The following is a 26,917-nucleotide window of genomic DNA, read 5'->3' on the forward strand; positions in this document are numbered from 1 at the left end:
GCTGCATACCGTATGCCGAGAACGACGGTATCTACGATTGTGAAAAACAAAGACGTTATTAAAAAGTAAAGTGAGGTTACATTTTCATTTATTTCTTCTGATTGCTTTTGTATTTATGTATTTTAGTACTAAGCAGTGTTTATTTTATACAACCCCATCAATGTATAATTTTCTAATAACAATAGGATTTTTTTTTTCCATTAATCATTTTCCCTTTATTTCTTATGGGAAAAATTCATTTGATTTACATTCTGTTTGGTATGTCAAAGGATCTGGAACGGATTAAGGACGTATACCGAGGTACCACTGTACTTTTGAGCCCCTGAACTGGGGGTTGGGGAGACCATGGGTAAAAATGGCTGTCATTCCTAAATTGCTCATACAATGTTTCTGTTAAACCGTTTGAATTAATGCTGAAAGCTCACGCTTCAATCCTGTGTAATTATTTCTTCTTTTCAAATCCATTATGGAGTCGTATAGAGCCAAAATTATGAAAGTTGTCACTGTAAAAATACTTGTGGAGCCAAGTGTATCTTTCATTTTCACAGTGCACGTTCTCTTTGTACTCGTATCTCATATAGCAACCTTTATTATCATTGTACTGCAACTTTGCAAAATGGAAGTTACAGTAATGTGTACTTGGCGAGTAACTGTGTGAAGTGGCCTGATCCACCTACTAAATGCATACGGATGTGCTGTTAAAGTGGGCTTGTGTTCAAATGGATGTGGCTCTGGCTGCCTGACATCTTTCCTGTCTGTCTGCTCACGAGTGATGTTGCCTCTTCGTCTTTCTGTCCTGCTTTAAGGCCGTATGCTGCAGTGACCATGAGCACTGCTGTCCGGAGGGCACCATCTGTGATGTTACCACTCTGACATGCAACCCGCCGGAGTTGAAGATGGAACAGGTTTCTGATGACGCTGCATTCAGCACTTCTGTGGGGCCCTGTAACTGCTCAGTGGGAATGACTTGCTGCTGGATGAAGAAGGTCTGGAGCTGCTGCCCGCTGCTAGGGGTAAGAGGCTCAGTGGATAAAATGACAACCATGGCAGACAGTGTGGATTAGCGGCTATGATTCATTGGCCTGCTGCTTACAAAGATAAAGCGTAAATGCCTGGAGTACAGTCTGACCGTGTAAGTAAAGTAAACCATAACACTGTCTCTGGTACATGACGACTTCTGACTGGAATATCATATAGTAGCTTTGATAAACGAGGTTAAGGTTGTAGTGGATATTAGTTGTCATAGTCGTCCTGTCAACTCACTGGAAGGAGATTTACTTCTGAGCCGGATCGGTTCATGACTGACCATCGGCTTGTTCACAAATCTCTCAACTGAGGTGCTCTGTGATATGCGTCCACAGCAGTTCACTATCACCCTAGGACCCTGCCACGACAAAACAAAGGGTATAGAAACAAGTCATTGAAAATTTAAATGAAAAGGTTCAAAGCTTTTAGAATTTATCAAGTACAAAAAAGATAGTGGGTCAAAATCAACCTTTGACATGTAGGATGAAATGTGGATGTGCGAGTGGGAATGATCCTACCCCCTTTGTGACCTCAAACTGGCAGTGCAGGATTTACGTATAAGCTACACAAGCTATAGCTTAGGGCCCTCGCCTTCTTGGGGGCCCCCAAAACAAATTTTCCGAGTGAGCAATTGTCATATATACTTGTAAAGGGCCCCATGTCTCAAATAGCTTAGGGCCTTATCAAGTCTAAATCCGGCACTGCATACTGGATAAGTCAATCTTGAAAAGTTATGAAAGGGAGTGGGATAGAAAAATGTAGAGCCAACCTAGGCAGAACATGTCACACACACGAGCTAATAAACCGTATAATACTACAGCTCTCACTAAAGTTTGCAGTGTATGTCGCCATTATGGGACTGACGTCATGATCTGAAGTCAGATAAACAGACTTGACAGAGCAGGCCAGAGTTTCCAAGCTGGTAATTCAAATTAAGTGACCGTTCCAGTTGGACATTCCATTCAACATCTTGCCTGAAGAAGGGGCCCCGAGTTGCCTCGAACGCTTGTATATTGTAATCTTTTTAGTTGGCCGATTTAAAAGGTGTCATTTTGCTTGAACTTCTCACTACAGCTAGGAACTCAAATTCCAAGCTCCCACTCCAAAATGCAGCATATACAGCAGGGAAAATAAGTATTGGACATTTTTCTCAGTAAATATATTTGTAATGGGGCAATTGACATGAACTTTTCATCAGATGTCGGTAACAACCCAAGTAATCCACACATACAAATAAGTCCATAAATCATGTATAATGACACAGGGAATGAGTATTGAACACACTTACTGAAATGAATTTAATACTTGGTAGAAAAGCCTCTGTTGGTAATGACAGCCTCAAGGTGCCTGCTGTATGGAGAAACTCCTCGCATGCATTGCTCAGGTGTTAAATATATATATTTTTTAATCATTCTTCCACATAATCAGTCTTCAAATCTTGAAGGTTCTGGGGGCCATTTCTGTAAACTCTGATCTTCAGTTTTTTCCATAGATTTTCAATTGGATTCAAGTTGGGTGATTGACTGGGCCATTCTAGCAGCTTCATTTTCTTTATTCTCTGAAACCAGTCAAAAGTTTCTTTGGCTGTGTGTTTGGGATCCTTGTCTTGCTGAAATGCCCCCCCCGTTTCATCTTCAGAAGATTCTTATCAAGAATGTCCCGCTACATCTCTCCATTCAGCCTTCCTTCAGTTATATGAAGTCTGCCAGTACCATATGCTGAAAAACAGCCTCACACCGTGATGTTCCCACATTCCAAACATGGCGTGTATAATGACATCAAGTCAAGTCAAGTTGGGGAGCATGCACTGGTACAGTGCATTGCTGCACCCACTACACAACAAAACATCTTGGGATCCCGAGTTTGTAACACCCCAGGCAGACATGCAGTCCAGCCCCACCCTCCAGAATGATGACATATTATATAGGCAGAGTGGTGGCTCTGAGGCTAGGGATCTGAACTGGCAATCGGAAGTTTGCTGGTTTGAATCCCATAAATGCCAAAAGGGACTCTCTGCTCTGTTGGGCCCTTGAGCAAGGCCCTTAACCTGCAATTGCTGAGCGCTTTGAAAAGTGCCATATAAATGCAAAGAATTTATTTTATTTATTTCAATATAATGACATCCAAAGAGTTCAATTTTTGGTCTCCTCTGACCGGACTCTAGTCTCCCAGTATTTCATTGGCTTGTCCAAATGTTGTGCAGCAAACTTCAAATGAGCTTCAACGTGCCTGTTCTTCACTAGTGGAGTCCTGCGTGGTAAGCGTCCTACAGAGAGGCCATGGCCCTTGTATGCATTACTTACTGGACCTGCTAATTCCAGGTCTTTCTGACGAGCGAGTGGTCCTTGGCTCTTGAACAACTCTTCTGATTATTCTTTTGGCTCCTCTGTCAGAAATCTTGCAAGGAGCACCTGCTTGTGGCCCGGTTTACGGTGACATGTTCTTTCCACTTCCGGCTTATGGCCCCCACAGTGCTCACTGGAACATTCAGAAGTTTAGAAATTACGTCCGTCACCGATGCCATCAGTATGTTTGGCAACGATGAGGTCTTGAGAGAGCTCTTTGCTTTTACTCATCATGAGATGCTTCTTGTGCGACACCTTGGGAATGAGAAACCTTTTTATAGGCCATCAATTAGGACTAAAGCAGCTGATATTCATTTGCACTGATAAGGGGGCAGGATTGTTTTCTAAATACGGACAGATTTCAGCTGGTTTCTTGACTTTTCATGCCTTTTTGCACCTCCTTTTCTTCATGTGTTCAATACTTACTCCCTGTGTCATTCCACTTAATTTATGGACTTTATTTGTTTTGATTTCTTTGTATGTGTGGATTACTTGGGTTGTTACCGACCTCTGGTGAACATGTCATGACAATAGCCCCATTAGAAATATATTTACTGAGAAAAACATTGACTCGTTCAGTACTTTTATTTCCCCGCTGTATTCAGGTTCAAGTGTGAGCTGCATTTCTAGAACAACTCATTCCCAGGGAGCCTGTGCCCCCTGCTGGACTCAGAGTGCAATATGAAGACTGGCCTGGCGTTCTGTTTGCGTCGAACATTGCTGCCCACGTTTTTGTGTGCACCAAGATTAATTCTGGTTGTTGAAAGCAATCAAATAAATGGATCCACCATCACGTCATTGAAAGCCACAGCTTTGTTACTTCTTAAAAGTGTAGAACTAGAAACACAAGATATTAAGTGCCTGGTGTAGAGCCGTCGTGAAATAATGTGATATTTGCTGAATTAACTGGAGCTGCTGGACAATTGCAGGCCCGATTCTTCTGCATTTTGAAGAAGTTGAGGGTTTAAGCAAAATAAACTTAACTTCTTATTTCCTTTTGCTTTTAGGCAGTCTGTTGTTCTGATGGGAAGCACTGCTGTCCCTCCGGTTACGTGTGTGACATGACTCATAATGCGTGCAAGAAGAGGGAGATAGTTGTGCCATGGCTGGAAAAGCTGCCCGCTAAGAGCGAGAATCCCAACAATGTAGCCAGTTCCCTGGATATCAGATGTGATGATGAAACAAGCTGTGCGGCTGGCAGCACTTGCTGTCGGCTTCCTACTGGGAAATGGGGCTGCTGCCCGCTGGTGAAGGTAAGGCATGGCACATTCGCTAGGATAAGAACAGTTGCAATTGTGATCATCTCAATGTGGATTCCTGTTCAATCAGCCTGCTCTATACTTTTTAACAAATTTGTCTCTGACCTGTTTGGAGTGCTCCTTGACCTTCCATGGCGATTGCTTAGTGGTGTTGGAGAGTTTGGGGGACCTTTCGGAGCAGGTCTATTCATACAGACATCATGTGACCCAACATTTAATTATATGATTTTTAAAGTTAATTGGTTGAACCAGTTCTTATTTAGGGGTTTCATAGTAAAAGATATGAATGCACATGCACTCCCAACTTTTCAGTTTTTACATAAGATATAGATAGAGAGAGAGAGAGAGAGAGAGAATAGGAGGCTTCACTCGCCAATCCCCAGGCAGGCACTAGCCTCTTTGCATTTCTGCCGCTCAGTCGCTCAGTTGTAGATATTCTTCGTGACATTGTAAGTTGATATTTTCATCTGCCGCACCATCACCACCAACTGTTTCAGCAAAGTCTACTGATACGCATTTGACGTGTAACCGATCGACAATTTTCTCGTTAATTCATCTGAATTAATCGTTTCTCAGTGCTAGGATTGCCCATGTACTCATTTCTTCTGTTGATAACCCTTTGGGATAAAATTCTTCAATAAGATTTGGACACAAGTCGTCTTTTATTGTGAACTTAAAGTGAGGAAAACTTAAAAACATATAAGGGCTGGAAGAGCAGGAGCCGAGTCTGACAAAAGCATTCACACCAATGAGAGGTGAGAGGACCACGGGCATGGGCCATGAACCAGAAATGGTGAATAGGTGGGGGGTACTTGAAAAAAAAATCTCATGGCAAAAGTCTCGTCTTGCAGGACTTGAAATAATCTCTTAGTAAAAGTCTTGTCTTGTCTCAGGATTTTCTTTTATAATAGAGAGAGATCTATAAAGCTATAGGGAGATGTCTGTAATGATGTCCGCTTTTCACGAGAGAAGTACTTAACCGATTTAGATTTTTTTTTTTCTTTTATAATTTGCTTTAAACGTTCGGATTAATTTTGCAACTTCTCTCATTGAGCTAAGTATTATAGTTTGCTTGTGGTACTGATTTTTATTTGTCTCAAACCCAAGAGAGAGGCTTTGGGCTGAGAAGTTGGGGAGGTGTGGTGGCGATGTGCCCTACTCACTCACTCACTCGCCCCCCAGCCTCCGTTGGAGTCGCTCTACCTCTCACCCCTTGTTGGAGCGTACGTAAATATACCTTACATTTTAATGGGTTATAATAAAAAGTAGAGTTTCATGAAATGAATAGGTAAAAACAAATCAAAATTCAAAACTGACAAAGCCAGCCTTAATAGTACACCCTCATCCCCGTGCCATTTATTGTCATTAATAAACACTGCGTATTTGACTGGGGACTTGTGTGTGTGTCGCCTTTTTGGCTGAGTGCCACCTGTCTTGTGAGAATAAACACAGATGTCTGCATGAGAACTGAACACAAAATGATATGAAAAGACAAATGCATGTAAGGTGAGGAACAGTAAAGGATTTGGGTAAAACCCTCAAGGAGCAGTTGTGGAAATGGAGGACCCTCAAAACCACCCAGAATCTTCTAAGGCTTGGCTGTCCTCCAAACCCAGCAACTGAGTGAGAAGAAAACCGGATAGGGAATCAAGAGGCCTTGATTTGTTCACATTTTGAGACAGGAGTACCTCGGACACCTGTCAACATATTCTCCGGTACTGTGCCATTCTGGATTGTATGGTAAACTGTCAAGGAAAGGCTTTCACAAATAAAGGATGTAGCAACTGGGGGACGAGTAATGTGAGAAAGATGAAACTGGAATTTTTTTTTTTTTTGACTATAATGCTAAGTGCTTGGTTTTCACTTCCAAGACCCAACTCCACATTGAAATGTCACGGTGGAGGTATCCGCATTATGTTGTGTGGTTGCTTCTCGTCGGTCGGGGATTGGTATGCCTGTCCAAATGGACAGAAGTAAAATAAAGCAAACAAAGTTCATCCAATCTGGAAAAGATCTGAAAATGCATAAAGTAGCAAATTATGAACAAATTCACCAGAAAAGCTGCATAAATTCCTTTTCATTCGCTGGTAGAAACTGGATGCGAGTATCCACACTGTACACTCCAATCAGAAAATGTTGAATACAGAAATGCAGGATTATTTGACGGGTAGCAAAATGTGACCAAACATCTGCAGCCTCTTCTCATTTTCATCTTATACCTTGAAGGAATTGGGCGAGGGTGTCAATATTTCCACTTTTTGCTGAATTTTATAAATTTTTTTTTAATATGGTAATTGTTATAACATTGAAGCATTTGATTGCAATCGAGTGTTTGTGATCCAAACACCAACTCTTGTGCTGTGCTTTTCTCTGCAGGCAGTTTGCTGTTCAGATGGCCAGCATTGTTGCCCACAGGGATACCACTGCAACATTCAGGTGGGCACTTGTGAGAAAGAAAGCAACGTGGCACCCCTGGTCACTCAGAAGGTTCCCATTACCCAGACCCCCAAGCAAGATGTGAAATGCGATGCAAGACATTACTGCCCAGAAGGACAGAAGTGCTGCATGAGCAAAACTTCCAATGAAACCTGGGAGTGCTGCCCTTATGCCAAGGTGAGGTACCTTTGGAGATTACCGGTGAGGGTAGGTAGAGATGGCTGGAGTTAACAACTGACCCTTGATTTGGAAACAAAATGGGTACCTGAAGTATACATTCATGGAAAGGCAAGAAAAATACAAAGTTAGGTTAAATGTGTGAAAACATAAAAACAAAACTGGCATAAATTCCTTACGCCATTAGAGGACCCCCATAATGTTAGTGAAAGAGCACAGCCAGGAGTATGATACTCGCAGGAATTCATGGAAGTCGTTACTTTGGAGTGGAATTATTTAATAAAATGTTAAAATAGGTGCAGTGGCCTGCAATGCTGCCTCATTGATCCAGCATTCTGGGTTTGAATCTTTGCACGTTGTCCCCATGTCCATGTGGGTTCCTCCCACCTCTGCAAAGATGTGCAAGTTAGGTTAACTGGTCATTTCAAATCGGCCCCTCACAGGAAATTCTCTTTGCGTATGACCTGTGGAGAAAATTTGAAGGCCCAACTGCAACCTTACGGATTATCAGGGCCACAGAGCCACCACTTTTTGCCATAAGATGGACTGTGAGATGTTAGGGTGGCCAGACATCTGTTATATCACTTTTATCTACAGAGGTGGAGAGCATGTGCCGATTACAGCGCGTTGCTGCATCCACCACACGACAAACCACCCGGATTGAGATCAAAGTGTAGCCGTGCAACGGGTGACACCTCAGCACCACACTGAAGAGCGTGAGGTTTTTTTTATTTATACAGTGGCTGAAGTGACAATCCTGCCACCGACCCCCAGGTTTTCCCCGCAAGTTGTAGGACCTGCTCGCAGATTAACGTCATAGCGAGGAAGGAGCAATTGCAGGTTAAGGGTCTTGTTCAAGGGCCCAGCGGAGTAGAGTCACTTCTGTTGTTTTTTTTTTTACGGGATTCGAAGCAGCTGTACAAAACCCTAGCCTTGGAGCCACCACTCCATCCAGATACTGTTTAAATACAATACAATACAATTTATTTGTTGTTTAGCCCAAAATCGCACAAGAAGTGCCGCAGTGTGCTTTGACAGCCCCTGTCTTTTGACAGCCCCCACGCCCCACCCACCGCCTTGACTCTCTAAGACACGGGTGTCGAACTCCAGTCCTGGAGGGCCGCAGTGGCTGCAGGTTTTCATTCTTGCCATCTTCTTAATTAGTGACCAGTTCTTTCTGCTAATTACTTCTTATAATTAACTTGACTCTGGCCCCTTAGTTGTTTGTTTTTCTTTAATTAGCAGCCAAACAATAATGAGACACAAAACAAGATGCTACCTGACTGACTCACCTGTGCCCATCGCACAATATCTGAAAATAAAGAAAGGTGAAGGTCTCAGTAAGGCTGGTCTCTCAGGTCACTGATGGCGTTTTTAGAAAAAATAGAAAATCAACAGTTTTGGAAATGTCTGATGTGGCAGAATGAGAGCAGCAACAAGCCATGGGATTAAAGAAGGAGTTTAATTAACATCAAAAACTGGCTTCTAATTAAGAAACTGGTTGGAGTGAAAGTGGTTGGACTTTGGGGATTCAATTTAGCTGGCCATCTATTGGCTCGTTTCACATTTCATTTTTGTTTGGCTGTCATTTAATGCAGAAAGGAATCAATTCAGAGGGCTGAACTCTTCTAACAGGGCTATTAAAGTGATGGGGAAAAAGTTAATTAGCAGTGAAAACTGGTCACTGATTAGGAAACGGGTTAGAATGAAAACCAGCAGCCCTCCAGGCCTGGAGTTAGACACCCCAGCTGTAAGAAGACAAAGAAAAATTCCCTTGTCGGGACAAAAAATGGAAGAATCCTTGGGGAAAGGAAGTTCAAAGAGAGACCCCTTTTCAGGTAGGTTGGGTGTGCAGTGGGTGTCAAAAAGAAGGGGGTCAATACAATACACAGAACACAACACAATCCTCAATGCAATATAAATATTACAAGTACAGAGTAGAATTCAACAGTAGATGAGATCACATAATACGATTTGGATTTTAAATGAAGATCAAATCTTTATGTTTCCTTGGGTGGGATGCACTTTTTCACCTGACCGTAGCTAAGGGAGCCAGCTGGTGAGGCAGTGTTCTAATGCTTTGTGTTGCTCCACCATTTTCATTTGACACTACGTTAGAACAACCCGACCATAGAGCTAAGCCTTTCCTTTTGGGTCTCAGAGGGTCCATCCCTGATTTCTCTTCCTTTTTTTTTTATTCTTCTTTATTCATTTTTTTTTTTTTTTTGTAGGGTGTTTGCTGTGATTCTCAATTCTGTTGCCCTGAAGGATACATGTGTTTCAATTTACTTCGAGTGTGCGTCAAGTTTCATGACAAGAAATGGGACGTCCTGCCCGGCCACAAAAAGAGGCTGACCACTTGGGTTTAGTTCATCTTTTTACTTTTCCACCTTCCTCTTAAGATCAGTGTGTGTGTGTGTGTGTGTGTGTGTGTGTGTGTGTGTTTTTATGCATTACCTACTGGGCAATCCCCTTTTTAGGTGGTACAACTGCTGTGTGCCTCTGCTATGTTGGAAGCAGCCAGGGTGGCTCGAAATGCAAGCGCAAAACGATGGCTTTACATCCTAAACCAAACTTGGCACTTATCCTTACCCTTTTACAAAACTAAGTCCATCTTAACATTCCCCCGAGTTTATATAATTAAATGTTGTCAAATTTGATATTGAACACGTCCCACCACCAGCCCCATCCGATTCATTAACTTATGCAGCACTGCTCTCTGCCCTCCTTTTATCTCCTTATCTTAACTACATTAAACACGGAAGCGGCATATTTTTATAACGTAGCACATTGATGGCTGCCATTGACACTCCAGTAATGTTTCAGTGTGACCTTGGGTTTTTTATTTTTGTAATAGGAGTGATGTCTCCTCATAAGGTTTGAGCAGCGGTTAGTCCTTCAGTGCTGTTGAACAATGCACTTTTTCCTTCTATACAAAGCGATGTCAATTTTGGTAAGATCCAGGAGAGGTTTTAACCGCCCTGAAGTGCTGATCCTCGGAGTTTTGTCATTTTTTTGCACAGTCCACAAGGCACCTGTTCTTGGGGGGTTTTAACTCTCTTTCTCCTTCCATGCGGGTACAAATTGCACTATTACATCCCTCGTGACTTGTCATTTTTGGGAATTTCATTTTGCCCCCTTTGATTGAATCGGTGGTGATGAGGGAGACTTTTCTGTGAATCATATGTAGCCCTGCTAAGCTTGTTTTGCTTAAAGTGACTGGGATGTGTGGGCAGTGGTTTGCCACATAACTCCTCTATCTTCACTCTCATTTAATATTTCAATAAAAATGGGATGTCTGCATGTGGTTTTTTTTTTTTTTCACTCCATTTCATTCTGTCTGTTCAGCAGTATTCAGCAAATCTGTTGAACCCTTGACCTGACTGACAATTGCAAACGTGTCTGCTTGTTCTGACTGGGAATCGCACCGCTGAGATTCATTTTACTGGCCCAGGGACCACAAAAGAGGCCCTCGCGTAGGCAGAGCTAGACCTCTGCAGGCCATGCCACTAATCAAACCTCTGCTTTTTGTAGGACTGAGTTGAAAAATCATCAATACTTGTGACCCTCTGAGAACAATTTCAAATAAAAATGATTTTTTTTTTTCTATTAGTCAGTTTTTTGTGCAATTTTTTTTCCATACCAAAATTTTATTCAGTTTTATATTAAAGTAATGAGGTTATGGGTGTTCATCCATGTGTCTAGCAGGGGGTGGCAAGTTCAACACTAGAATGGAATAACCCTGATCTCGCTGCTTTGGTGTGATTGTTGGCGACAGATGGGCTGGTTTGAGTAGGTCTGGGATGTTCACACACAGAGAAGCCAAAAAAAACATCCACTGAGTGGCAGTTCTGTGGATGGAAATGGCTTTCTGTTGAGAAAGGTCAGGGTCAAGCTGGGAGAAAGTCTACAATAACTCCGATAACCATTCTGTGCAACTGGGGTGAGCCGAGAAGCATCAGTGAATGCACAGCCCCTTTGAGGTGGTTGGGTTACAACAGCAAAAGACCACATCAGGGTCCACTCTGGTCAGCTAAAGCACTGTTAACGGAGTCCGCGGTGGGCACAGACTCGCCAAAACTGGAAAAATGTAGTCTGGTCTGAGGTATCTCGATTTCTGCTGTGGCCCCAGCAGGATCATCCCATGCAGCCCACCCTGCCTTGTGCCAACACAGCTTGGTGATGTGATGTGATGGCTTGGGCAATGTTTTCTTTGCACGCTTTGGGCCGCCTTAATACCCTGACCTATTTTATGGCTGTTGACCGTGTGCATCCCTTCGTGGCCACCGTGTAGCCCTCTTCTAGAGTCAAGGTTCTTTAGTTATACAGGACAACACGCCGTGAAATGCATGCTGATCCGCTCATCAAAGTTGTGCAAAGTTAAAAGAATATCAGTGAGATTAACAAAAAAAAATGTCCTAGATTGAAAGAATACAATAAATAAGTAAAATTAAGTGAATACAGTAGAATTAAGCGTTAAGGTGCAATAGTGCCTCGATTATTGTGCAAAACCAAAGTTAGACAGGTACATAGTTAAATGACAGACCAATTCCAAAACACGGTCAGGGTAGATGGCATACTAGTCTAAGTATGTGCAGGGTCATGGAGGAGATGGCATGTTCTGATTTAACGGTCTTATGCCTTGAGGATAGAAACTCCTCCTGAGTCTCTCTGTCCTGGCCGGGATCCTACAAAACCTTTTGCCTGATTTTAACAGATGAAACGGGCTATTGCTATATGGCAGAAGGTGGCATGGCTCTACCCAACTTGCAGTTTTATTACTGGGAAGCAAACATACAAGCTATAAAAACCTGGGCACAAAGAGATGAACATACACAGGCTTGGTCCGCAATAGAAATAAAATCCTGCAGTGCTTCTTTATATTCCCTGCTTTGTGCCCCAATAAATGCAAGTTATCGGCAATAACAACATTTTATTTTTATTTATATAGCACATTTTCATACAAACAGTAGCTCAAAGTGCTTTACATATTAAAGAATAGAAAAATGAAAGACACAATTATAAAACAAAATAAATCAACATTAACATCGAATAAGAGTAAGGTTCAATGGCCAATATACAAATAACCCAACTGTGCGTCACTCACTCAGAATATGGAACCAATGTAGAAAGCATTTTAAGATGGAGAATCTTTTATCTGTGGCACCTCTCCAAAAGAACTACCTCTTTCAACTCCCGCAAACATATGCAGTTTTAAATATCTGGAAAAGATTTTGGGATTAAATTGCTTAGAGATCTTTATATAGACAACATCTTTGCATCCTATGAGCAATTACATTCCAAATGTAATTTTCCGGCCACACATTTCTTTCAGTATCTTCAAATTAGGAACTTTGTTAAACAGAACCTGCCCAATTTTCCTCATCTTGCATCTTCCTCCATGCCGAAAAAAAAAATATCGCTCAATTTCAAGGAATTAGACACCATCTCTGCAATATATAAAATTATTTTGCAGTTCCTCCCTTTTAAAGATCCAAGAGGACACTGGGAAAAGATCTCTTAATCAATATATCAGAAAAGGAGTGGAAAGTAGCAATGCAGAGACTTCACTCGAGCTCCATATGCGCAAAGCATACGATTATTCAACTCAAAATTATATATCGAGCACATCTGTCTCGACTAAAGCTGTCCAAAATGTTTCCAGGGCGAGATCCAACCTGCAGTCGGGCTCCAGCCTCACAGGGCCTGCACCAAATCAACATCATTTTGCCTTTCTGACGGCCAGGGTCTCACAATCCCTCCTAACCCATTAACAGCTGTGTTTGGGGTTCTTCCAGATGGGCTTAAAGTGGAGAAGGACAAACAAACTGTGATTGCATTCACTACACTTCTGGCACGCAGACTTATTTTGCTAAACTGGAAGAATCCTAACTCTTCTCCTTTAAGTCAGTGGGAAACCGATGTTTTATACTATTTGAAATTGGAAAAAAATCAAATATTCAGTTAGAAAATCTGTACAGAATTTTTTCAGAACCTGGCAGGATCTAATCAATAATATTTTAGAATAAAATAAATTTCTTTTTAACTATTAAACTCGTCAATTTAGGTATGTTTACAAACCTTACGTTTTACTCCGTTGGCCATGCTCTCTCTCCGGGGTGGGAGGCGACTTGTTTTCAATCCTATTTTTTTTTTTAATATATTTTATTTGTATGGAATGATTACAATAAAATTAATAATATTTTAATATAAAAAAAAAACAGGCTGAGATGAGAAGAGTCTTTGACTTCTTCCAGTGATTAAGCCAGTGTGGCGATGCGCCATGTTAAAAGTCCTCTCCAGCTCTGAACACGACAGTAAGTTCAGTGTTCTTCAGTGCCTTTCCCATGCAGCAAATCTGAATCCCAACAGCACCCAAATCGCCAGAAACCTGGGGCAGAATTACTTAAAGGAACGTTTCCAACATCCACGCCACAAATGATTGAGGCTGTTTTGAGAGCAAAATGGGGGTCCGGCTCCATAGTGTGGAGCTAAGAATGTGTGCATGGAGAGTATTTTATGAGCACAGTGTGCCCGGTGTGAATATACAGTGGGGGGAATTAAGTATTTGATCCCCAGGTGAATTTGTACGTTTGCTCAGTGTCGAATTTTTATGGTAGTTTCATTTTAATGGAGAGAGAATATCAACCAAAAATCCAGAAAAAACATGACGTAAAAGTTATAAAGTGATTTGCATGTCATTGACAGAAGTACGTACAGTATTTGATCCCCTACAACCCAGCCAGGATTCTACCTCACAGATTACAATCAATCAATCAATTCCAGATACTCCTGATCTCACCTCGCCGTGTGTATAAAGCCGTCCTGTCCACAGAATCCATTTCTTCCATTCCAATCTCTCCACCACCATGGGCAACACCAAAGAGCTGTCAAGGGATGTCTGGGACAAGGCCGGAATGGACTACAAGACCACCAGCAAGAAGCTTGGTTTAAAGGTGAGGACTGTTGGTGCGATTATTCGGAAATGGAAGAAATATAAAATGACCATCAGTCTCCCTCGGTCCGGAGCTCCATGCAAGATCTTGCCTCAAGGCGTGAGGAGGAGGAGGAGGATGATGGGAAAGGTGAGGGATCAGCCCAAAACTACACAGGAGGGGATTGTTAATGATCTGAATGACCACCACAGTCCGCAAGAACATCAGTGGTAACGCACTATGCCATAATGGATTGAAATCTTGAAGTGCCCGCAAGGTCCCCCTGCTCAAGGGGGTACACATACGGGCCCAGACGTTCACTAGCAAACTTGAGACAGGCTTAGATAATTGCCTGAAAAGCCAATCCAAAAGATGAGTGTCTGTGTGCGCTCATCCCTGTCATTCCTAAAGATGGCACGTTACAAACATTTGTTGAAATAAAATGCATTTATCATTCTAACAGATGGTACACGACAAATATTAACAGTGCTTTCACAAATCTCATGCAACAGAGACATGGTGGACTGCAAACATCCTCACCGAAGTCTTCAATGATTACTTGCGATTTCAACCTGTCTTAGAGGGGTTATCAAAATAAAGTGTTAGGGTCAAAACCTCCGAGGCATTGTGATAGTCTCAAGTTGCAGGAATGTTGCTGTGTGTCTTTTTATTAAGAAGGGCTGCTATGAGGAGACATGTACACCCGTTTGTTTTCACAGGCGTTCTCCAATACTACCCTGATATCAGGCACTGTGTTGTCCCGTTTCTGCCATGATTTCAAAAGCACAACTTAAAATTTTATGAGCTCCAAATCTTGGAGACAAAACTTAACTTTGAGTCCTGGTGCTTGTGAGGATAGGCAAAGATTTGGGTGCCCCCCCCCCGGGGGACAGGATGACCACATGACACTTGGATTAGATTTATAAGGTTGGTGAAACAGTCCTAATCAGTTATCATCACTGAGATCTACGTGCATCGTAGTGAAGATGCCAACCAGAAATGCAAAAAGAGAGCCCAACTGGAAGACCGAACATCTGCCAATACCAGGTTGTATGGTGCTACATTTTACTTAAACCTTGGCATACGAGATTAGTTAACATCAGTATTATAAATTAAACTGGTAGCAATGTCAGGAGACCAGGGTTCATGTTAGGGCTGACAGATCAAAGGGCTCAATTTGGTTGGAAGGCCAACTCTAGAAACACTTGTGGTTGTTCCAAACTACTTCTACTTAAGAACTAAGGAGGGCACCGTGCTCTTGAGGACCTCAATGTTGCCGACATTAGCCTTTCAATGATCCATACCCCCACCCCCATCCCTTCAACCTCACAGCTTGGGTTTTGCTCACCTGCGTGCCTTTCCTAAAAAGAGTCCAAGCAATTCACTTGGTTGGAGTCCACCGGTGCACAAAGTGCAGAAACATCTCTCTGTCCAATAGACTGGGATACACCTGTGCCAAATTTGGAGTGTTACAGTAAAGATTAGAACAATCGAGACAGAGAACAGTTTTTGAATTTAAGATGGGACTCTTGACCAACAAATGAGGGGGGGAGTGGTGGGACTTCAGAATCACAGGAAGGACTTTTACTACTTGAGTTACTGGTTGATGTATAGGCTGATAATTCAGGAATTAACGATTTAACAACATTTTAGCCAACAAAAATATACAGTACATTTGCTAGCTGAAAACAAAAGACAAGATTAAGAGACACAAGAAATGTTTTTTTCCTTTGTTTTACGTGGACTTTTTCACAACACTTGTCACCCATCAATCCTGTTTATGAGAATCTCTCCTGTACTTTCCAAGAGAACAGGATTGTTTTTCTTGCCCCACATGAGGTTAGCCATTAAACAAAAAAATGTGGGTGGGGTATTCCTTTAATATTAAAACAACCAAATTAACAATACAAACTAATGATAAAAAAAAATATATATTACTTGGATACCCTAGTCAGGCACTCTAATGGTGTATGGTCATTGGTATAAAGGAGCCCCAGTGGCATTTCTTGAGACAATAGGTGCAGAATTGTTCAGCAAATGACCATCAGTTTGAACTTCAGTCTCTCCTCCACTTCTTACAGCAAATCCAGAGGGCTTCCTCTAACAGAGCCTGCCTGTTTAAACTCGCTTGTTGATTTGGTAGCATCTCTTGAAGCCGTGTTACCGGCCCAGCACACCATAGTGTCCATGACAGGGTTACAGAATACATAAAGCATGGCATTACTCACATTAAAAGAATGCAGTCTCCTAAGGGGGTGGGTATTAAAAAAAAAAAGTTGCTGTGTTATGAGGACTACAGTCCAACGTTAGCCTGACCTCAATCCAATAGAACATTATGTTTTGGTCCATCCAATGCCACCAGGTTGCACCTCAGACTGTCCAGGAGCTCAGTGATGCCCTAGTACAGATCTAGGAGAAGTTGCCAATTGATGTTAATTAACTGTACTGCTTTAATTTTAATTTATCTTGCCATATAAGGCTCAGGCCCCTTAATTATCAGGCAGTCACTTACTATTCCACTTAGTCCTGAACAGGGTCATGGTGCCAGGGCTGGAGTGGTTGGGGGTCTGCTGGAGTCTATCCCAACTAGCACTGGGTGCAAGGCAGGAACAAACCCTGGACATGGCACAAGTCCATCTCAGGGTGAACACAAACACCCCAACCACACCCTGGCAATTTACCTAACCTGCATGTCTTTGGATTGTGGGAGGAAACCCACACAGACCCGGGGTGAACCCTGGCCTCCTTACTACCAGGCAGCAGCCCTTGGCGCTGGGCTAACGTTCATGGAAAAATTAAGCACTTCAGAGAATTGAGTCTTAAAAGAACAACGCAATTACAATAAAGGAAAACAAGTCAGTTAACTGCAGAAATTGGTCACCGATTAAAAAAGGGGCAGTTACTGCGACCTCTCATTGCTGGAATTGGACACCCGTGGTCCCCCAAACTTGATTTCATTGCAGAACATTAATAAACTTTGTTCCTTTGAGATACAAGATGGGAGAGCAATAAGCCATCAACTGTATGTGTGTCTCTCTCTCTCTTCGGTAAATTTAAAACGGTAGTGTAATTAAATGTATTATTTAATCTTAAGTTAGCAGTAAATCTTACGTTTCCAATTAGTTTACTTTCACTTCAATACGAAGGCGACGTACAGCGCAGTCGAACTCGGCGGGTGTTAAAAAGCGGGAGTGACGTCATCGCCCCGCCCAAACATGAGTGATTACAGTTTCCCGGGCTTGTCACTCCGCCCCGCAGGGAGTTTAAAAAAAAGGTAATATCACGTGACATAGAGTCCCTTACGCCGGAAGTCAAGGGGCGGGAGTAAAAACAAAAATGTAAAAAAAAAAAAAGCGTCCGAGTGGCGCGCGAGTCGCCGCGCGTCTCCTGTGTGTCCAAATGGTCGCCTAGCGTGTCGGCCCCGTGTCTTCGTCTCTTACAGATCCTTCACTCCGCTCGCCTTTCTCTTCTCGACAATAGGTCTCTTATCCGCCCAAAGAGGGAGCATGCCTCGGAGAAAGGTACGCTTGGTTGCCATTGCATTTCGCGACGCGTCTTTTTTTTTTTTTAAATCGGTTTGGTGTTGTTCGGTGTCATTTCATTTCCTTTGAAAATGGTTGCAGATGTAAGCTTGACTTGGAATGAAACGATCAAATATTATGGGAGAAACGGGGAAGGTTATCGTACATTTCCAAGTACATTTTACAAGGACGGCATTTGCATTTTTCAAAGCATTAACATTCGCAGAAGTCCCCATGCATCTTTGTTTGAGGAGAATGGGTGGGCTGTGCTCCCACTCCCATTTGACTCCGCTACATGCTTGTTTTCTCCGCGGCTGTAGAATATGCGAGAAGCCGAGGCTGCAGCTCAGGCCTGGACTTTGCAAAACAAGTCGCGCTGGCTATTGGAGGACAGACGACTTTGGTCGATTCTCATTGGCTGAGACGTCTTGTCCATCTAATTGCTCACCTCCTTCTTGCCTCACTTGTGTTGCCGTGGCTCTGCGATTGGCGCCTGTGGATGGGGGCGTGGTAACGTAATAGGGAGGTGGACTGTTAAACGGCGGCGGTGTGTACCTCCGTGTGTGCAAACTGATTGGACTGATGTGGTGTCGCTCATAGATTGACCTGTTTGTTCCCGCCTATGGTGGTGTTTCTTAGCCAATGACTGGCCAATTTGTGTTCCCCCAGGTGCCCTTGCGGAATTCTACGGAAGATGCTTTCTACTTGTGTGTTTGTTTTGTTTTAGTTTAGTTCAGTTCTTGCGCTGCAGACATTCAGGATATAAAGGCAGCGCGTTTGCTGTTATTTTTCGCTTGCCGAACTTAGATTCGTGTATGTAATGATCAACTCGCTGCAGAAGGTAAATATTCCTGCCTGGGCCCGTGTTTTAAATATTATTGGTTCAAGTGTTGTTTATTGTGACCGTAAGTTCGTGTTCATGACCATAATCGATTGTTGTTACGATCGATAACTAATATCGACATAAGCTGTGATAGTTAATAACTTTGGTGTTATGTTTGGCTAGTAGTATCCAAGAAACTGAGGTGTAAACCACGGTTGCCGGTTGAATTGTCAAGTCCAGTAAAATGGCATTATTGTCATACCATCAATACAGCATACGGTAGCAGGAAATACCGCTCTCCAAAACCACGGTGTGGCATATTTATAAACACAGGACAAGATCAATGCAAGTGAAGAACTATAATTAAATTTATAAATAATTGATTGTTAAGTATAGATAAAAGCAAGTTGACATAAATCACAACTAAAATTAAAATCAACAGTAGTAACAAATGTGACAAAAATAATGCATATAAATAAACTAATAGCTGATCTGAACGGAGAGGGGCAGCACAGAGTTGAGTCCGAGGGGTAGAAGATCGTATAACAACATTTATTTATACTGCACTTCTTCATGCAAATAACGTAGCTCAGAGTGGTTTACAAATATCAACGAGAAAGTTAACAAGAAACAAAAATAAGATTACAGAAGAAGAATAACTGATAAGTAATAAAGGAAGAAATGCATATGATCCTATAAAACATAGATACATGAATAGTTCGAAAAAATGAGATTACAGAAGAAGAATAATTGGTAAGTAATAAAGGAAAAAATGCATATGATCTTATAAAACATAGATACATAAATAGTTGAAAAGTCTGTAAAGATGAGTTTGGTAATAATTTCATATGGCTGGGAGGACAGAAAAAACAAACTGCAGTTAAACTGGGGGAAAAAAAATCTGGACTTGCTCCATGGCCAAAAGAATTCCCAGCCCCCAGTGGGCATTCTTTCTTACATATATATGCTTAAAGGCCTTCCTTATTGTTTCCAATCTTCCTCTGAGAAGAGTTGATACAGCCAGTCTTGGGGACAGCTGCAAGGTCTGGCAGAACTGGTGTGGATGCTACAGAAACGTCTGCCAGTTTCAAGTGGGACAAGGTTTGAGTTTGCAGATGCAGCACTTAGTGAAGATGTATTTAATGGAAGGCAGAGAGGTCCCAGTGATCTTTTCTGCTGTGTGCAGTAGGTCCTTGTGGTCAGAGACGCTGCAGTTCTTAAACCAGACGGTGATGCAGCTGGTCAGAATGCTCATGATGGTATCCCTGCAAAAAAAGGGGCGAAAATAAGGTCAGGTAGTCTTGCTTTCCTCAGCTGCTGTAGTGGAGACATTGCTGCACCTTCTTGGCTATGGAGGTGGTGTTTATTGGCCCTGTTGCAGACAAAGGAATTTGGTGCTGTTGACCAGTTGAGGCAAACATGCTCTAAGTTTTATGGTTTGATACCAGACAGTGGCGATTTGTCACATGTTGATTGATTTTGCAAAAAAGAGTTTCATTCTACTGCATTGTAACAATAAGTGTATATACAGGGTGATTCAAAAAGATTCATCTGATTTCAAAGCGTCATGTTTTTACAACCGTGAGGCGCCTAGAAACCAATCACATATCAATTGAAAGAGGGGGTTCATAGAGTTTCTGACTGTCACCAGAAGCAGGATGGAGTGCCACCTCATTGGTACCAGGAAGTTCAAGCGTTTCTCAACAACAAGCTCCCTCATCACTGGATTGGCTGTAAAGGAGCCCTGATTTGGCACTTAACTTCTGGCCCCCAAGATCACCAGATCTCACGTTGTGTGACTTTTTTTTTTTTTTGTGAGGGTACGTTAAGGATTCTCCCAACAACACTGGATGATCTCCGAAATCGCATTTGCGTTCAGTCGAGTATGGGATGAATTTGACTATCGCGTGGATGTTGTCAGGACAGCTGGAGGAGGTCATATTGGGCGCTTGTAAGATTACATAATAAAGTTTATGCTCACCTAAACTATTTACAATTTACTGCATTGTTTTGTAGTGATTTACAAGTGAAATAAATCCTTTTGAAATTGGATGGATCTTTTTGAATCACCTTGTATTTCATAAAAGACATTTTTTGGATTAAATTAATATGCATGATTACACGTCAGAAGGCATTTTAAGGGGTTACATGTTAATAATGTATGGTGTTGATTTTTTAGAATTGGGGTAAGAATAAAAGATTAAGCTGCTTGGCACAAATTTCACTTTAATTATTTTGTGGATGAAGTGAGAGAGTTTTGTTTGGACCCATTTCCTTCTCTTTGGCTGTTCATTTATTCAGATTTCTTCTGAGATTTACCACTGCCAGGTTGTGCTGACGTCTTCAGCTATTCACAAGACGAACCTCCTTAACTCTTTTTGCTTCTTTTCAAGCGGAATGCCGGAAGCAGTTCTGATGGGACTGAAGATTCTGACTTCTCTGCTGACTTGGAGCACACTGACAGTTCAGAAAGTGACGTAAACACCCGGAAAAAGACTCGTCTTACTCGAGCCTCTGTGCGTCTCAGCCAGAGCTCACAAGGTTAGGGATATTGAAGATATACTTTTTATTTATCTGCTATTGGTAATTTCTCTTTGTTTCATGGTGAGGTATGGGTGGACACAATAAAAGATGCTAAATTCCTATTTGATTTTGTAGAAATGGTTATAGTTAAACAGTTGTATTTATTCTGATTGGAATATTGTTTAGGAATTCCTATTGGGCAATTTAGTTTCTTTGCAAATGTTATTCAGAGCCACTGTTTCATGACTGGGGCAGCACAAAGTTTTGATTTGACTGTGGTATTATTACAAAAAAAAAAAAACAACAATATTTTCCAGAGCTTAGGTATTTTGCAGACTAATTTTAGCATGTTACATTTAATTTTAACATTTTGATAGACTACTGCTGTCTTAATTTACTGAATACACATTTCCATTGTAAGGTCACTGAGAACTGAGCTTGAGGCAGGAACTAACCTTGGATGAGCCGTCGGTCTCTCAGAGCCACAGTTATTCATTTTGGGGCAAATTAAGGTCATGTTTTGTATGATTTGCAGTGCTTTCATGTGCCATTTTACACCATTGGGGCAACATGCTTTGATTACAGGTAACAAAACTGTGACATTTTTTCCTCACTGAGTATTAGATCCCTTTTTAAACCCTTAGAGGAATTGCAGAAAAAAGATTTGTATACCGTACATTTATTTATGTGGCTCATCAAGTTGCACATTTCTAAATTTAACTGTCCTGCAGTACATTGAATTCTATACCAATGTCTGAATTTGATGGCATCAAGAGGAGTTTTTTCACTTTTTAATTTTATTAGCAGAGGACCAAATCTTTCTGTCTTTCTAAGCATCCGGTGTCCATTTTCATTTGCTCTCTCTGTAGAAAGGCAGACAGTGATGTTGAAGGCGCAAAATTTGGTGTTTTTTTGGTGTTCTTAGAAGGAAGTCTCAACTCATCCAACAATCAAAGGGGAAATTCTACCACTCCTGTCCATTTTGAAGAACAGGACTATTAATTGGCAGCATTTGAGAGTGTAGGCCTTGGGTATGCAGCTTTGACACTTTAGAATAGAAGGTTTAACTGAACAAGAGACGATAGCTGGAAGATAGCATATCTGATTCAAATGAATGCTTGTGCAATGAAAAAATCAGTTAGAAAGCTATAAGTCAGAATGTGTACCATCCCAAAGAAATGCTTTGAGGACCTTTGAGTTTATACCTGTGGATTGTGGTCATCAGTCCAGTCCCTCTCTTTGTCTCCGGTACTCTATGGATTGATGTTCATTTTAAAGGAGTTTTAATGCATTGTTCACTTTTGTATGTAGTCAGAGTCCAATTATTTGATAAAATATAACGTTGCTAATTTAAACACATTTGCTAAATCATGCATTGTAAGAAATGGCAGTGTAGAATAGGCATGGAAAATATTGTGTAGCAGCCACAAAGCTGTAAAAGCCCCACTGCAGACTGACAAACAGCAATGTGAAAAGCACCACTGTACCCGGTGTGTGGTGGTGGTGTCTTTCTTTCATGTTGCTAATTTATTATCTTGTTTTGGCTGTGAATACATCTGTTAGGAACGTTAAGTGCCAACAACCTGTGCTTAATTGTAGATGGAAATATTAAGTTTAATTAGGAGCATAAATCGGCAAAAAAATCTGTTTGCTTACAATCCTTTTATTGATATGTCCAGTTTTTTCACATAAGTAAGTGTCTCATGAGCAGGAGTCGGCAACCTTAATGGAAGTGGTTTTCAAACTTTGTCCTGTGGACCCCTTGCATCTTCAAGGTGTTTGTTTCTTCTTTCAGTTCATGCAGTTAACACACATCATTTAAGTGGCCAATGTCTCCAGCTCCCTTTCTGCCTCATCATAAATATTGTGCAGTATGAACTTTATGTAAAGATGTATGTATTTTGGTGACAAGTTGCTGCTTTCTTTGCTCTTTTCTTTGTACCGCGGCTGAAGGCCCACAGCAGAGAGTGGCCTCCGCTTAAAATGTTTGTTAGGATGAAAACTTGAAGCAACGTGGGGGTCCTCAGAACAGAGTTTAAAAACCAGTGCTTTACCCACTCAGTCCTCTGATTAGTACATTGCTCATATGGTGCTATTAGTTGAGGGTCCTTGAGTTTTTTGTATTTAATAAAGTTTCTTTGTGACATATACTGAAAGTTCAAAAATATATTTGTACGTCGTTTTAGATATGCTTTTCCTAGCAATTAAAATTTGATGCTGTTGTTTCCATATTCAATGTTTGGATGTAGAACATTCTGTTAATGCGTTAAAAATGTTACAAAAGCTTATTCCTGATCTTTGAAGGAAGTAGGAATCATGATATACAACATTTGTGGCCATTCTACGTTTTACTTACGCCCATATTTAGTGTCATAGAGTTTATTATTTTCCTTTGGGTAAAGGCTGGGTATCTGCCTCAAGAGGAGCAGTTCATCTGCCTAGGGGATTTGCTCATAAGTGGGGTTAGAGGTGATTGAGAGTTGCACTAATTTTATTTTTTCCAACTCCAGTCCTAGAGAGCTACTGTGGCTGCAAGTTTTCTTTTTAACTTTTCTTAATTAGTGACTGGTTTTTGCTGCTAATTAACTATTTTCCCTTATTTTAATATTATATATTATATAACCTCAGATAAGTGGAAGTGGATGGATGGGTGGATCCTTTATTTTAATTTACGTTTCTTGAGACTCTGACTGCAGAATTGATTTTTTCCTTAAACGGCACCTAAACATAAATTTAATGTAAAATGAGCCAACAGATGACCAACCAAGTTGAGGCCTCAATCTCTAACCAACTTCACTTCATTCAGTTTCTTAATTTGAAGCCAATTCTCGTTGCTAATTAAACCCGTTATTTAATTCCATGGTGCTCATTCTGCCATGGCAGACTTTTCCAAAACTGTTGATTTTCTTTTTTTTAAGGGTGCTGTCAAAATGTTTTGTGGACCTGAGCCGATCAACATTACTGAGGCCTTCACCTTTCTTTATTTCCAGTTATTGTTTGATGGACACAGGTTGTTGTTTATGTTTTGGCTCATTTTGTTTCTTAATATTGTTTGGTTGCTAATTACGGAAAAAATAAATAATTAAGGGGGTCGAGTCTTAAAGTTGTGCATCAATTAAAATTAGGCAAAGAGTTAATTAGCAGCAAAATCTGTTCACTAATTAAGAACAGGGTTAAAATTAACCCTACAGCCACAGTAGCTCTCCAGGGGCCTCATGTATAAATGGTGCATACACACAAAAATGTTGCGTAATCCTGTTTCCACGCTCAAATCGCAATGTATAAAACCTAAACTTGGCGTAAAGCCATGCACATTTTCACGCTCGCTAAAACCCTGACGTTTTTCCTTTGCTTCCACTTGGTATTTTGTGAAATTCTACTATTTACCCCCGTGCTTTTGCCATTGCCTTTTCACAAAATGCTGAGCTTAAGGGCTGTTTATATTGATTTGCATATTCAAAGAGGCATAATTCTGGGAGGAATTTGGGGAGTGTCCGCAGGCGCGTGCATATGCGTTAGTTTTCATGAAGACCGGGATTTATGGAGCAGAAGAACGTGGAAGTTGGCGAACGCACAGATTTGTACATCTGGATTTTTTTGCGCATACGAATATTTCCGCTTTTGTCTTTGCGCCATGTTTTAGTGTGAATTCTACACACGGCGTTATGTATGAGGCCCCAGGACTGGAGATGGAGACACCTGGTCTAACTACTAGAGTTTTGCAGACATTGTACTGGACCATGGTATTGAAGCAGGAGCTTAGTTATACAAAGCTTTTGGTTTAATTAGCAATCTGCATGGTTAGTGACTGAAAGATTGATATCACGATTGCAAGTAGCCAAAATGTGGTTACTGTGCAGGGTTGGTGTGCTTAATCTGTGACCAGTTGTGGAGTTTGGCAGTACAGTGGAACCTTGTTTTACATCTGCTGATTCTCCAGATGAGACAGTTTTTGGTGATTTTGGGATGTAGTTTAGATATCTAATGTGTGCCCGACATTGTCTGCCCCCTCTCCACTAATACATTTATCTGAAGTGGTTTTAAAATCTTCTGTAGAGTGCAGCTGCTTACAAATTTGTAAAATTTCAATACAGACTGATGATGTGAATTTTTTTTAAAAGGAAAGTCCGTGATGAGGACTGGACTGCCTACCTTGTGATTTACATTCCAGACAGCTCGGACATTAGAGAAGCTTACACTTACATTTAATGTTAAAATTACAGTGAAAGCTCTTTGGACTCTTCATAGCCCAGGCTTAGTTTGTGGATCAGTCTTATTTTATGTACAGGTGTAATGTTGAAATTATATTTGTCTTCACTGTGCAAATACTGGCTGGTAAAGTGTCTTGCTCAAGGTCACAAAATGACCCAATGGTGGGGATCAAATTGGCATCCCTTTTGACTTACTGAACAATAAAGCCTACTAAAATCTTGCTTTGCCAGTTGTGTAAACTGCCTTAGTAGTGGGCAGTACAGCCAAAAACCAACATCATGTCATAATTAAGAATTCTAATATTTTAGAACAATTGTGAGAACAGGCCATTCATCCCCAAAAGCTTGTCCATCCTGTTCATAAAGGTTCTCCAAAATACTATTAAATGACGTGTTAAAGCTCCCTAAAGTTGTGCTCTCTATCACGCTGCTAGGCCATTTGATCCACATGTCTGTGGTTCTCTTTGTGAAGAAAAAAATAACTTTTGTGCGTAATTTACCCTTAAAGTAGTTACCCAAAAATGTTTATTTTTTTAATGTTACTGCCCCCATGCATTTTGTAGAGATCACTGACAAAAATATTAATCTCATGTTTTCATGGAGAGCAAAGATTAAGAGTTTATGATGTAATATACACCAGTGCTGACCGATGCTGCACAAAGGCAAATTATATGAAAAGTAGCCATGAGAAGAAAAAAAATCTCATTTTACTTGTGTTGTATGATCCACATGTTGGTTATCCCGTTATTTGCTGACAGCATACAAAACAACATTTTTTGCTAAATTATTGGTAATTAGATGTTTCTGGAAAAATCAGCACACTTCATAAAGAAGAAACACATTTACAAGATGCATAGCTTGTGAACTGAAGATTGGACACTTGGTTAATGAGTGAGGGAAAGAGGCAGATCTTCAGTTCAAAAGCTCAGCATTATGTGACTTGCACTTCCCATTTATGATGTGTGCTGATTTTTCCAGACATATGTATTACAGTATTTTAGCACAAAATGCATGCGTTTAGTATATTGTGTTAGCCATTATGGATGTAGTGAGAAGTTAAGCAAAATGACACCTTTTATTGGCTAACTAAAAAGACTACAATATGTGCGCTTTCAAGGCAACTCTGGCCTCTTCTTTAGGCGAGATGTTCAGTTAGCCAATTACAGATATAATTTGTGCATATTGTGAGCAAAATACTGGATAACTGGTACTGTATGTGGGTTATGTGAAGTGAGTAACATTGAATTTTTTTTTTTCTGGAAGTTTTTCATGTTATTTGCCTTTGTAGAGCATTGATTACCCTTAACATGTATCTTATATATAAATGCCTACGCATGTGTGTCTGTCTGTCTGTCCGACACGGAAGTGAGTGGTGGAGTCAGGGGTAATGGCTCTACCTCCAAGGAAACAAACTCGCTTAGCTGCTAATACACAAGCGAGACGAGCACGTCGGCAAAAAGAAACCTCAAAAGAAAGACTCGCTTGCTTAGCCGCAAATACAGAAGTGAGACAAACGTATCTGCAAAATGATATCCCTTTTACTTTTCCTCCTGATGCTAATAACACAAGCGATGCGAGCATGTCGGCAAAATGAATCCTCATAGGAGAGAGACGTCCAGAGTAGTTCCTTTCAATTACCTGACATCTCCCCATTTCAGTTT

General features: G+C 41.1%; 2 protein-coding genes across 9 annotated transcripts in view; both read left to right on the forward strand.

The window, feature by feature from the left end:
- The window catches only part of LOC120518143 (progranulin-like), an 80,069-nt gene extending 69,214 nt beyond the window's left edge, over positions 1 to 10,855 (forward strand). For all 3 annotated transcript variants that reach the window (XM_039740761.1, XM_039740762.1, XM_039740763.1), the window contains 4 exons: positions 807 to 1,013; positions 4,379 to 4,624; positions 7,007 to 7,243; positions 9,475 to 10,855. In XM_039740761.1, the coding sequence (XP_039596695.1) occupies positions 807 to 1,013; positions 4,379 to 4,624; positions 7,007 to 7,243; positions 9,475 to 9,612 (828 nt within the window). In that variant the 3' untranslated portion in view covers positions 9,613 to 10,855. The remainder of the gene's footprint in view (positions 1 to 806; positions 1,014 to 4,378; positions 4,625 to 7,006; positions 7,244 to 9,474) is intronic.
- A 6,657-nt stretch (positions 10,856 to 17,512) lies between these two features.
- kat7b (K(lysine) acetyltransferase 7b) overlaps positions 17,513 to 26,917 on the forward strand; it is a 44,401-nt gene continuing 34,996 nt past the window's right edge. For 3 of the 6 annotated variants that reach the window (XM_039739227.1, XM_039739229.1, XM_039739231.1), the window contains exons 1-2: positions 17,513 to 17,699; positions 20,916 to 21,063. In XM_039739227.1, coding sequence (XP_039595161.1) covers positions 17,685 to 17,699; positions 20,916 to 21,063 — 163 coding nt within the window. In that variant the 5' untranslated portion in view covers positions 17,513 to 17,684. Of the gene's footprint in view, positions 17,700 to 18,412; positions 18,541 to 20,915; positions 21,064 to 26,917 lie in introns of those variants that run through there. The other 3 variants (XM_039739226.1, XM_039739228.1, XM_039739230.1) reach the window with 2 other exon arrangements.

Source organism: Polypterus senegalus, chromosome 17 (assembly GCF_016835505.1).
Source record: "Polypterus senegalus isolate Bchr_013 chromosome 17, ASM1683550v1, whole genome shotgun sequence".
Lineage (NCBI taxonomy): Eukaryota > Metazoa > Chordata > Cladistia > Polypteriformes > Polypteridae > Polypterus > Polypterus senegalus.